Raw genomic sequence first — 13,800 nt, 5'->3', positions numbered from 1 at the left:
AGGTAAGAGAGTGGTGGAATTAGAGTATGGTAAAGTGCATGAGAATTTGGAGGAGGTGCACATGAACACCCTCTCTATGTTGTGTGGAGTGTTGTGGCAGGGGCGAGTGGAGACTGGTGGTGAGAGTGAAGAGCAGCATGGCAGGGTAGCGGTGGGTGGGGTAAGAACCAGGGTTCCCGGTGCTGGGTGCGGTCTAGGCGCAAACGGACTTGCCTTTGGCATGTCCGCTGAGCGTCTGTGCTGCAGCTGTCATTAAATAGGTCCTAAGAGGGGAGGAGAGCAGGGTGCCATAGGAAGGAAAACATGATACCATTTCCTGTGTAGATGCATGATGGGAAATCCAGTGATGGCACTTTCTGAACTGAGGGGTAATTGGAAACTAAGTCCTTTTGCTTGACTTATGTTTTTTAAGATAGTTTTGGCAGGAAAATAGAGGTCACTTCTTGGCTGATGGATGATGGGAATTCCAGGCATGTATTTTATTCAAGGGCCGCTGGTCTTCCATGGCAGCTCAATATCCTCCTCTTCCTCATGCTCTGATGCACTAGAGAAGACAGTTTCAGGGGAGTTGTTGCCTGGGCTGCTGAGTTCCTGGATGGACTGTCCTCTTTGCCTTTTTTGGCACCGAAGAGTTCTTATTCTTCAAAGATGTTCGGCATTTCTGAGGAAGCTTTTTGGTGCCTCTTACTGCTCAGCACATTTCCCTCCTATACCTCAGGGTCTTTGAGCAGAAGGCAAGGCAGAACTCACAGGAGGCATCCTTTTGGTCAGGAGAAAGGCAGACATTGCGATTGTTCAACTACGGGTATTTAGAGTTACACTAGAGGAAGTGTTGAAAGGGGGTCCAACCCACCACCATCCTATAGTCTGCATTACCCGGGGTTGAAATTCAAGGGAGGACATTAGGTCCCCAAAAGGGGCAGTGCGGGTAGCATACAGGTGGTCCAGTGCTGGTTGTTGGTTTTCCGAAAGTGTCTGGTAAAGTAATGCAAAGGCCTGTCGTGAACATGGAGTCGGTGGGCATGTGCGTTGTCCACTAAGGGAGGATTCAAAGTACATCTTGTGACTCAAAAGACTACTTTGAGGAAAAACACCTTCCAAATGTCCAAGCCCAACACTAGAAGGCAGGAGTATGCTGAGCATGCGTATCTATAGCGCACATGCTACGAACACTGTAATAACACTAGTACATTGAGATTTATTATTCATAAACCAAATACATGCTTATAAGGCCTAATACCTAAATGTGCACATCCAATATAAATTTGCAGACTTTGGATTTGTTGATTGCAAAAAAGCTACTTGCCATGGCCTCTAAGTTTCCTCGAGCATAGAAAACCTCCATCTGGCTAAGTGCAATGAGTCAAAACTGAAAATTCTATAGTAACTTCCCAACAGGGAAGGGATGGCAGGACAACCTCAGACATTTCACAGACTTTATTTTGTTAGTCTTGGTATGTCAGATGGATTGAAACCCCTCTTACTTATGAGACTTCTACAGTGTTAAAACGGAGATCCTATTCCGGAGACTCTAGGGTACAATTGGGGTCAACCGTGCTTCTAAGAAGGACATGAGAACATCAAGGTGATATCCAGGTGGAACGGTCTCTTATAGATTGATATAGCAGTTTGCAATCCAACTCCAGCTCAGAATCCCAAGTACTGCCACACACCGACATCGCACACAAACGTCGGGGAGCACAAACTCCACATTCATGTAAAGCATTTGGAAAGAATTGCTTCCATTGCCCAAGAGGCTAGCGCTGACACCAAATGTATTGTTTACTTACCTTGTTATTTGTTACCCAATTTGTTTTAATATATTTCCAGTGTATCAACGATTCATACACTGTCCTGTTATATCAAGTTTAAAAAGCCATGTGCTCATTGTTATACTGGATCACCAAATTAAGGTCAAATTAAAAACATAAGGATTTTAAAACATCAGTTCTTAATTATCAGCCAAATCACGCTCCACATTAACAGTGAAAGTGGAAAACAATAGTGGACTTAACCTGCACAAGATGTAATCAAGAAAAACAGATTAAATCTAAGTCCAGGAATGGTTGTTAATTTCGGGATAATGGGAACACATATTTGCACATTTGCACTAAATGACTGACTTTAGTTATTTCGTAGTCTCTTCCCTCAATTTTAACTGGTCGTTATCATGCCAGATACCCTTGGGGTTTTTATAATAACACAAAGTTTAATATATCAGGGTTAGTTGTCACAATGTTTACAGAAGTAAAGCGACAACTGGATGATTAAAACTGTTTGTGCAAAAAGGACAAACATGTTCTGACTTGTGGACCGATCACCTAAGGAATGTTACTTCATGGCCAAGGTTATTAGAATCATTATTTCAGTTTGAGTTCAGACTCTCTCAGAGCACACAGTTGAAAGCAAAATGCTTGTTTTTAAAGTCACACTTATGATTAACGGTCATTAGATTTGTTCCTGTCTGTTATTTGGTCCTTTTGGAATTCAGCTTTTCTATCCTTTCCTAAATTCGATCTTCGGCCACATTGTACATTTTAAGAAGGAGGAGAAATTGTGGTCATAGAAAAAATATAGAGGCCATAGAAACAATGAGTAGTTTGATGAATTTCAGTTGGCACAGAAGTATACAACATTATTTGCAAAATATTGCAAACAAGATGGTGCAGTCAAAACTACGCAGAACTAGTATGCGGAACACCCATAGCAGTGACCTGACCATTTGACCATTGGACTCTTTCCCAAGACATGCGATCAATAATTACCTGTGTGTCTCTGCTGAAGACTTCAACTTCTCTGTCTGGTCGCTTCTTTGGCACTGTTTGGGTCCCTGCATGATGGTACTCTGCTCCTGTGAGTTTATGTTTGTACCCACCGAGGTACGGCTTGTGGAACGTTAGCCTCTCAATTTCCACCACCACATCCTGATAGGTATCGGCATCTACTCAAGGACAATAGAAGGATCGAAGTGTTAGCAAACCAGCGTGCCAATGAACTGGGCACAATGAGTGTTGTACACATGAATTAACTATCCATACAAACCAGTCTGAACTTTAACGGTTATCACGTCAGGCATGTTGTAGTCATGATGTGGCTTAACCGCTTTAATTGGAAAACTGTCCGGGTCAGTGGATGACATCTCAAGCTGGATTGTTCCATGAGGTCTAACACCAAGATCCATTAGAGTCTCTGTGTCTTGAACTAATTTGCCTAAAATTTGAGAGTAAACAAGTACCTGTTAAGTAAATTAGCATAACTTTAATCTGTGAGAACATAGTGGTATACCTAGATCATCACTATCTGAAATGCCACTCAGCAAGAGCTCGTATTTTCTCAAATTAAATTCCATACACCATCAACAAATTATTCCCTGGCACCTACATTCAATGCACATTGGAAGAGCATTACTTATACGAATCAAAATATAATTATCCTGATAATCAAGAACGCAATTCTTTGTGTTAAAAAAAATTGGTTCAAATAAAATCGATTTCACGATTGTACAGTTTTCTATAGGGCTGCACACATACCATGAAACATGATTTGGATCACCATCTGTGGGATTTTAAGCTGTGATGCAAAGTATTCCTTGAGCATTCCAATAGTAAAGCAGATGGAAAAGGCTGTTGTGACCACATGGCAGCCAGGAACCATCAAGATTTTAACTGATGAGAAAAAAAACACAGTTAATTTTTGCTCAGGGTTTTTGTTAGTAAACAATAAATCAGAGCAATCTGAGGTATTTTTGCAAAAAAAGAACATTTGATTGCTGGTGTTCATTGGCAACTAATCTTCACTTTATGAGATTGAGGACTTCAAATGATAACATCATCAAACAGTTAGGGAGCATGCAACTAACACACATTATTCACCATGAAACAAAGGTGCAAGTCCATTTTGGGGCAATTGTTGTAGCACAGATACATTCTCGTTCATAAAGAGATCAACACGGATTGATCACCGATCCCAACATTGTTTATTAAGGACTTAAATCCATCTGAATTACATATAACTTCTTGTGACACTCTCATTTTCATCTGGGCATACCCGTCCCACTCAGGGTGACAAATGCAAAAGAATAATTGATGGACAAAATGCAGAACAATGTCATACATTCACCCCAGTACAGAGATCTGGGCCTAAATCCATCGTTTTTTTGCTCACCATGCCATACCAGTTTGGACTCAGCCATTTTCAAATCAGTCTTGACCCTGAGCCCCAAAGGAACAGTCCAGGCCGAACTGCCAGGCCAGGTCCTCCCTGGGCTGGAAACAAGCATCTTAGGACCGGTTTCGGGGTTTCACCCCTCATCAGCCAGGATAGCTCGACTACAGTAGCATGGAGAGCACGGGACCCACATCTAGGCATTTCCGTCCCACTTGGAGTGACAAATGCAAAAAGAACAATTGATGGACAAAATGCAGAACAATGTCATACATTCACCCTGGTACAGAGATCTGGGCCTAAATCCATCGTTATTTTGCTCACCATGCCATTCCAGTTCGGACCCAGCCATATGCAAATCAGTCTTGACCCTGCCCCCAATGGGAACAGTCCAGCCTGAACTGCCGGGCCAGGTCCTCCCTGGTCTGGAAATAAGCCTCTTAGGACCGGTTTCGGGGTTTCACCCCTTATCAACCAGGATAGCTTGACTGCAGTGAAATTAGAAAAGAAATCTCTTTGTAATATCACTATTAGTTTTTAGCCAACTATCAGGAAGGTTCTTTACACTGACATGTTACCATAGGAAGTGGGAGTGAAAATAAATTATCTTTCTGAGTCCGAGTCTCCTATTAAACCGTACTGCAGCCGAAGGACATTCATATATTTAGGACATATCTTTAACAGGGTGGTGGTATGGAGAATATGATCTAAGGATACAGGTCCAATAATCAGCATGCTGCCTTCTCAGTTAGTAAGGGTTCATGATAAGGGCAGACACAAAATTAATTTGTCAGAAACTAATCTCTCGCAAACAGTTGCAAAGCTACAGTAGATGTAGCTACATCTTCAATGGTATTCAGGTTGTTGGTGACACAACTTTTGGAATTGCAGCATCTTAAATTACCAGTTTCAAAGGCAATTAACATGTCTTGTTTCTTGTTCACCGTCTGTCTCATTCAGCAAAGCAATGTGCCACAATCAGGTATAACTTTACCCAGGAGTCCAGAAGAGTTAACATTACTGCTCTTTCTCTTGACTAAGGACCCTACTATGTAGGAGAGGATTTTAATATTTCTTTTGATCCAAACAATGACAAAAAACTTCAGAGCATATTTATCAAGGTTTTGTGTCGCCCTTGCGGGACACAAGGGGGTGTAAGGGCAAGGTAAAACCGACACAAGGGGGTGTAAGGGCAAGGCAAAGCCTAAGTGAGATTTATTAGACCATGCAAGGCCACCTTGCATGGCCCGGTCGTGCATGATAAATCTGGAACAAAGCAAGGCAGCCCTAATCTCTGTCTTGTGTCACTCTGCCGAGGGAGGCATTCTATGCGTGGGGCGTGGGTGTTCCCACGCATCCACCCATGGATTTTGGCGCATTCCCAAATTTACATTTAGTAGTAGCCTTGGGAATGCGTCAAAATGCTGCGCCTGCCCTGGTGAGGCGTAATGAGGAGAAATATCGTTATCTCTCCTAGTTTTGCAGCACATAGAGAAAGAGGACAATGCTTCTTAGGATTTTTTATGTGCAGGCAAAAAAAATATCCGGCCTACAACGCAGACAGGCTTGCAGCATGACGCAAGGTTGCCTGCATTGGCAGTAGGCAGCCAAAAAAGCATCAGCGCTAGGAAAGGACAGGAATGCGCTGTATAATGTTAAACATGGCGCATTCGCGCAGCACAGCAAGGAGGCGTGATGTTCTGCGCTGCATGAAAACATGCTTAATATGGGCCTCAGTTTAAAGCACTGACACAACTAACAACGCAAAGGGATAAATAAATAGAGATGTGAGAACAATTCAGTTTATTCTGTGAAATATAATGTTTGTGAAGTTTCCTGTATTATGTCAAATACGTTTCACTGGTATCACAATTAATTGTTTTCTCTGAGGGCTTTTCTTCTTCGCACAAAAAATCGTGCGATATACTGGCAGGAGACAGATCCGATGAGAAACTTTTTTGTTCTTGGATAAAAATGTCTCTCTGAGAGATATTTTATTTTAGAACCCATCTCCGTAACTAAATAAAAGTTATTCAGTACCAACCAGGACTAAAGCTAAAACAATTGTCAAGAGTCAGTGGGTAAGATGGGGTGAGGAATCTTTAGCAAGTGATTCACCCCAAGGAAAGGAAAGAAGACACTTTCTATGCCTATCATCAACATTCTTACTCTAGAAGCGATCACAAGTTCATCGCTTTCAGTGCTCTAAGCAAGCGAGAAATGAAATTGATCCTTTCTTAAAAGCCAATAATTGCCACGAGAATTTGAAGATTCACTTCAAAAAAATGCCCGAAGTCAGATTATAGACAGTAACTGTGGGAAATGTTCTTGTTCTGGGGCTTAAAAACGTAGAAAAGAACACATCTAAAGCTACAAGAAATGCAATATTGACACAATGGATGTTCTCGTTGTCTGAGAAGCCACTAAGGAATGAAGTGGAGTGCCCTCTATACCAAAGGTAATCAGAGAGGGAAGCCAAGGGGGAAATACATTTATGCTGGGAAGAGAGAAATGTTCTGCAGTGTAAGACGAAGAGAGACTGGTATAATGTTTGTTCATACAGGAGGAAAAATCTCATGCAGTATTAACAGGGGAATAACTGCTAATTATGAATATAGCAACCAGTTCACTAATATCCCTGCCTATATAGCTATACAGTTGCATAATACAACTTACTTAAAAAATATCCCTGCCCTATATAGCTAAACAATTGCATAATAAAATGGTATTAATTATATAACTAGCTTTATTTCTCATTACAGTAAGAAGATTGGTAGTGTGTTTCAGAAATATTAACCTTAATTATTCCTTCTCTGAAGTTAAACTTTATCAAGATAACATACTGAATTTGCGGATGAATGTATACTTCGTAGGGTTTTTGTGGCGTAACGAGGCAGTCTGAGCTTCAACTTTAGGTTACAGGAGAGCAGGAAGGTAAGAATGGAAAGGATGTGGGAATAGATGAGATCAGGAATGAGTTTTATCAATCAGTTAATCAAGCAGGATTTATAAGTGCAGATAATCACCCATGAGGGTATCTAGGCACTAAGGGTTTTACTGCCTATGGTGGGATCATTTGAACAAGCAGGTCTTGAGTGCTTTTCAGAATTCTAGGAGAGAGATGGAGGTCCAGAGGTGTAGGGGAGATGTTCCAGGATTTAGCCACGAGGTAGGAGTAGGAGTGTCTTCCACTGTTGCGTCGTGGATGTGGGGTGTGTGAACAAGTGAGAGGAGGCAGAGCGCAGGTGTCTGGATGGTTGATGTAAGCGGATCCTTTGTTGTGCAGGGCTTTGTAGGTGTGGATCAGCATATTGAATTGACATCTCTTTTGTATGATGAGCCAGTGGAGTTTCTTGAGGTGAGGGGTGATGTGGGTCCATTTGGGTAGGTCAAGGAAGAGTTAGGCCTCTGAGTTCTGTATGGTTTGCAGTCTCTTCAGAAGGTGAGTGGTGGTTTCTGCATAGAGTGCGTTGCTATAGTCCAGGTAGCTGGTGACTAGGGCTTGGGCGACAGTTCGTCTGGTGTTGATAGGGAGCCATTTAAAGATTTTCCAGACTGTGTGAAGAGTGAGGAGGCAGGAGGATGAGACTGCATTGATCTGAGTTTTCATGGGAGTCTGCTGTCCAGGATAATGCAGAGGTTACAAGCATGGTCTGTCAGTGTGGGTGAGGCTCCTAGTACCGTGGGCCACCTGGAGTCGTTCCACCTGTAGGAGTTGTTTCCAAAGATCAGTACTTGCGTTTTATCTGTGTTGAGTTTCAGGCAGCCATTTTTCATCCAGTCTGCAACACTCATCATACACCGGTAGAAGTTGGCTCTCAAGGTGGTGGGGTCTTCTGGGAGTGACAGGATGAGCTGGTTGTTGTCTGTGTAGGATATGATGTTTAACCCATGGGCTCTGACGATGTTGGCCACAAGGGTTATGTAGGTTTTACACACAGTGGGGCTGAAGGATGAGCCTTGAGGATCACTGCAGATAATGTTCTAAAAGGTATTTCAGGGTATTCTAGCACGGAAATAAACATAGAAAAAATACTCCTAATGTAGCAGGGTTTCCGTTCTCCCACAGAACTGTGCACAGAGATCTAGAACCTTGGTGAATTAGGGTGACCCAAAACTCACCTTAGTATCAGAAATCCCCTTACCGAGCTAGCTACAGTGTCTCATTGGTCATAACAAACTCCCAATGACTTAGACAAACCAGAACATGAACTTAGGGTACCTCAGGTATCGTGGAACACATGAACACTCTTTCGCTTTATAATCATTTCAAACCACAACGGGGAGTAAAAGAACACACGTGCAAGTTTGAAATATTTATTTTTCAATGCAAGGTTCTCAAACGCAGTATCTTATATAATACCAACATACATATTATAAAAATCAGAGTTATCAGCATAGTCACTAGTCCATAGTAAGCGAACGGTGATAGCATATTATAATGCAAAAATCTATAGAAATCTGTATCACCTATATTTTGCGCACCCTATTTAGCATACTATATTATATCTAAGAAGGTCTCATTTGGGTTTTAGTAGGGCGGGCCCAATACCTCTAAATGTCAGCAGAAGAAGATCACATCATCAGCTACCAACTCTCTGCATGCGAAGCACCATCAAGTGTGTTTTTTGCATTCTCAGTAACTCTATCTTAAACCCGCGTAGAGCCCAATGTTGGCAGCAACATTATTTGTGTTATGTCTAATGTGGTGCGAGGATCAGGCCTCCCAGCAACCTTGTGTTAGGTTATTCTTAGAGGCTATAGCTCTCAGTGTGCAGACAGTGTACCAAGTGTACCAGGCACGACTGATATCAGAGCAATAACATATTATTCTCAATAAATCACATCTTTCGTCTAGGTTGTAAGCTACAATAACAATTATGTGCCGTGTGCAAACTGGAGCCGAAGGAAAATATGTTGTTTAAACATTTAATAAACTCATGCTAACTTAACACAATATATAGAAAAGCATTAACTATATGACACTAAAAGCTCAAATGAGAAAGTATTAGCTTTATTTCTTACGGAGAGCAAGAACACAAATGTGTGTGGGGTTTACATACATACCACTTTGTAAAACAGGGACACTAATATTTTCTCTCCGACTTTGCATATTGACTGGCAGGAGATTCCCTTTGGTTATATCAATACTTTATCAGGGCTTTTTTAAGGGAGTCACGTCTTCTACAACTGACGTGGACCTTGGTTTCAATGAGTGGGTGCCTCTCACTATAATTCACCTCTATGAAGTAATTAGCAGGTGACAGAGAGCAGGTTTAATTTGTAAACATAAATTCTTAGATTGCATAAATTATAGAACATAAAATTACTCAGGGTAAACCGCTGACTTCAACCACGTTAAAACATGTCAACAGTCCATCCCCTATGGTCCAGCATTAAGCCAAAGGGGGAGAGGGGCCATGTGGGCTCCCTCCCGGGACAATTTTGGCACCGTGGACCTTATTCCCCGGGGCCCAGCCTTTTTAACATTTATATTTGTAATAGGGGAGTGAGGGTGCACAGCCCTTCTCCCTGGGCAAATTTTGGCCCAAGAGACCCTATCCCCTGGGGGCCAGGTAGTTTAGAAAAAGGGGTGGGGGCCGCATGGTCTCCCTCTCTGGGCCGATTTCAGCCCTGGGTACCCCATCCCCTAGGGCCTGGCGATTTGTCCTGGTTGCCCCCAGGGCACCCAGTCTGTACTGGGACCACGGTGGGAGTCTGACGGCCCCCGTGTATCCTGCTGGTCCCTGCCTCATGAGGGAGCCATCATTGCATTCAAACACAAAGTAATTTGTCTGTTTCCCTACTCGCTTGACAGTGGACCACTTTCAGCAAGCGAGAGCATTTTCACTGCTTTTACTTAGTGGTATTAGGTAGGGAAAATTATTATACGCTTCTGTATATTTTTTAAAAATGTTACGAAGTACTGCGGTACTTAAAAAAATATATCTTAAAAATCTGAAAAAACACTGCAATACACTTTATTTCACAAATATAGTGTAACGTTTACAGTTTTTAACAAATTTAATTCTGTAAATAAAACATTTCCTAAAAAATAGGTACTTACTAGATACTAGCACAGTACTCTGCAAACTTATTTAAAAATATGTACAAATATACTAATTATTTTTTCTGTACCTATTACCAGTTTAGTAAAGTGGTAATAGGTAGGGAACTACAAAGAAGTACCCCTTACCTATATCTAAGGCCCTAACACAGAACACAGCCAAAGTGTAGTAAAAACCTTTTCATTTTCTAAAAGCAGCTATTACCCAATTGTATACTGGCTTGTCATTGCCATGTTCCGTGCTATAACGCAAAGTTACCACGGGATACTATGGCCCAAAATATAACAAAGGCCTAGCTGTATTATCGTATTGTGGTACCTTTGTCACATGCCCAATGCAATACTTAAGTCAGATTACAAAGCAACACAAGGCCACCAAGCGTGGCCCTGTGTTGATTAATAAATGTGGAGAAAAGCCAGGCAGCTCAATTTGCTGCTCTGCATTACTCTGCACACCATAATCTACTTTGCTGCTAAATTTCACATACATCTGTACGCCATTCCACTGTATGCTGCTACATTATACACCACTTCACTCTATAGTATTCCAGTATATGCCACTCCACTATACGCTAATACACTCTTTGCCACTCCACTGTACAACATGCCATGCCACTTCACTCTACATGTATGGAGTAATATAGAGTGGAAGAGAGTGTTATATAGTGGACTGGCGTAGAGTGGAGTGGCGTACACTGTAGTGGTGTAGAGTGGATTACCATACAGTCAAGTAAAATACAGTGGAATACCATACAGAGGAATATCGTACAATGGAGTGTAGAGAGTGGAGTGACACAGAGTGGAATAACGTAGAGTGGAGGAGTGTACAGTGGGCTGGTGAAGAGTTGAGTAGGGTATAGTGGATTAGCGTAGAGTGGAGCGGGTTAGATTGAAGTGGCATAGTGTAGAGTTGAGGAAACTGTTATAAATTGAAGTGGCATCTCATACAGTAGAGTAGGGTGGAGTGTTGGAAACTATTGTAGAGTGGAGTGGAGTAGAGTGTTGTACAATAGGGTACAGGCATAGAGTTGAGCACAAATTTAGACAGTGGAATGTATGGGGATAGAGTGGAGGAGAGTCTAGTAGAGTGGCTTAGAGTGTATTAGAGATTTGTGGAGTTGAGGTATATAGAGTGGAGGAGAGTGCACTGGGGTGGCGTAGAGTGGAGTGGCATACACTGGAACAGCATAGAGTGGAGAGGTGTACAGTGCCATAGCATATAGTGGAGTAGCAGACAGTGGAGTGGCGAACAGTGGAGTAGCATAGAACAGAGTGGCGCACGGTGGATTGGCGCAGAGTGGAGCGCTGTACAGTGGAGTGGCGTAGAGTGTAGTAGTGGACAGTGTAATAGGAGACAGTGTAGTAGCATACAGTGGACTTGTTTAGACTGGAGTGATGTACAATAGAGTGGGGTAGAGTGTAATAGCATACAGTAGAGTGGCACACAGTGGAGTGGCATCCAACCAAATAGGGTACAGTGAAGTGGGGTCGATTGGAATACCATATAGTAGAGTGGTGAGGATTGAAGTGGAGTGGCACAGAGTAGAATGGTGTTGAGTGGAATAGTGTACAGTGGAGTGGAGTACAGTGGAGCTGCGCACGGTGGAGTGGGGTTGATTGGAATAGCATGCAGTGGAGTGGTGTTCAATGGAGTAGTGTAGAATGGAGTGGCATGGAGATGAGTGGTGTACACTGGAGTGGCGTAGAGTGGAGTAGCGTACAGTACAGTGGTGTACAGTGAAGTGGTGTAGACTGGATTGGCATACAGTGGACTTCAGTAGAGTGGAATTGCATACAGTGGAGTAGCGTACAGTGGAATGGTGTCCAATGGAATAGTATAGAATGGAGTGGCTTAGAGTTGAGTGGCATACACTGGAGTGGCGTAGAGTGGAGTAGCGTACAATGTAGAGGCATACAGTGAAATAGCAAACAGTGAAGTGGAATACAGTAGAATAGCATAGAGTGGTGTAGAATGACGTACAGTGGAGTAGCATATAATGGAGTAACATAGATTGAAGTGGCATACACTGAAGTGGCGTAGAGTGGAGTTGTGTACAGTGTAATAGCATAGAGTGGAGTATTGTACAGTGGATGGCGTGAAGTCTAAAAGTGTATAGTGAAGTACCGTTCAGTGGAGTAGGGTACAGTGGTGTGATGTCCAATAGCATTGCATATAATGAAGTGGCATAGAGTGGAGTGCCTTACACTGGATTGGCATAAAGTGGAGTGGCATACAGTGGAATAGTGTACAGTGGAGTGGCGCACTTCGGAGTGTTGTAGACTGGAGTGGAGGTGTGTGTGTAGTGTAAGAGCGTAGAGTGTAGTGGTGTACAGTGGAGTTGCGTATCATGTAATAATGTAGAGTGGAGTGGCATGGAGTGTTGTACGGTCGAGTAGCGTAGAGTGTAATAATGTACAGTGGAGTAGCGTACACTGAAGTAGTATACAGTGGAGTGGTGTAGACTGGGGTGGCGTAAAGTGGAGTAGCATACAGAGGAGTGGCATACAATGGAATAGCATACAGTGGAGTGGTGTAGTCTGGAGTGGCATACAGTGGAATTGCGTAGAGTATAATAGTACATAGCGGAGTAGCGTCCAGTGGAGAGAAGTACTGTGCAGTGTTGTAGACTTGAGTGGCGTAGAGTGGAGGTGTGTACAGTGTAAGAAAGTAGAGTGTAGTGGCATACAGTGGAGTTGCGTACACAGCAATTGTACACTCTATAAAGTCTACTACACTTTATGGCACTCTACGACACTCTACTCCACTCTATCCCTGTACACTCCACTGTGCAAGTCTACACTCCACTCTATGCCCACACACTACATTGTACAATATTCTCTTCCACCATATAACACTTTTCTATACAACACAGAACTCCACACTACTGTACGAGACCCAACTTCAATTTTCCACAGTTTGCTACCTACGCTATGCCGCTACTCTTCACTCCATGCCACTCTACTCTACGAAACGCCAATATGCTCTATTATACTTTACTCCATACTATGTTATGCCACTCCACTCAACTCTAATCTACTGTACAAGATTTTACCTCACTCAACGTTACTGTGAAACAACTCAATCTAAGCAGCTCAACTGTTTAACACTCTACTGTACTCTATGCAACTACACTCTACAATGCCCTACAACACTGTGCCATTCTCAACACGTTTCTCCTGTCTATACCCCTACACTCCACTGTACCACACTGGTCTGTACTGTATCCCACTGCACAACACTCTACTCCACTCTATGCTGCTCTACGATATTCTAGTTCAGTATACAGCACTGTACGCAACTCTTTGTATGTCACTGCACCCCACTTCACTCTACTCTGTGGCACAGTATTTCACTTTACTCCACTCTATGCCATTGTATTCTATTACACTGTATGCCAATACACTCTACTACACTCAACAGCACTGTACTGTACACCACTTAACTCTAGAAAACTCAGCTAGTCTGTATGCCACTCTACTGTACTATAGTCTACAACACTTTCCAGTACTGTATGACATGCCACTCCACTCCACTGTAAAACATGATACTCCAATTTATGAAACTTTAC

General features: G+C 42.6%; 1 protein-coding gene across 2 annotated transcripts in view; it reads right to left on the bottom strand.

The window, feature by feature from the left end:
* The window catches only part of IQUB (IQ motif and ubiquitin domain containing), a 438,241-nt gene that overhangs the window by 250,749 nt on the left and 173,692 nt on the right, over positions 1–13,800 (bottom strand). For both annotated transcript variants that reach the window (XM_086966816.1, XM_086966821.1), the window contains 3 exons: positions 3,531–3,665; positions 3,043–3,210; positions 2,766–2,941 (listed from right to left, as the gene is read on the bottom strand). In XM_086966816.1, the coding sequence (XP_086822942.1) occupies positions 2,766–2,941; positions 3,043–3,210; positions 3,531–3,665 (479 nt within the window). The remainder of the gene's footprint in view (positions 1–2,765; positions 2,942–3,042; positions 3,211–3,530; positions 3,666–13,800) is intronic.

Source organism: Lissotriton vulgaris, chromosome 1_1, assembly GCF_964263255.1.
Source record: "Lissotriton vulgaris chromosome 1_1, aLisVul1.2, whole genome shotgun sequence".
NCBI lineage: Eukaryota > Metazoa > Chordata > Amphibia > Caudata > Salamandridae > Lissotriton > Lissotriton vulgaris.
Note: the sequence above shows the minus strand (reverse complement) of the source record. Positions and strands in the feature narration are given on the sequence as shown.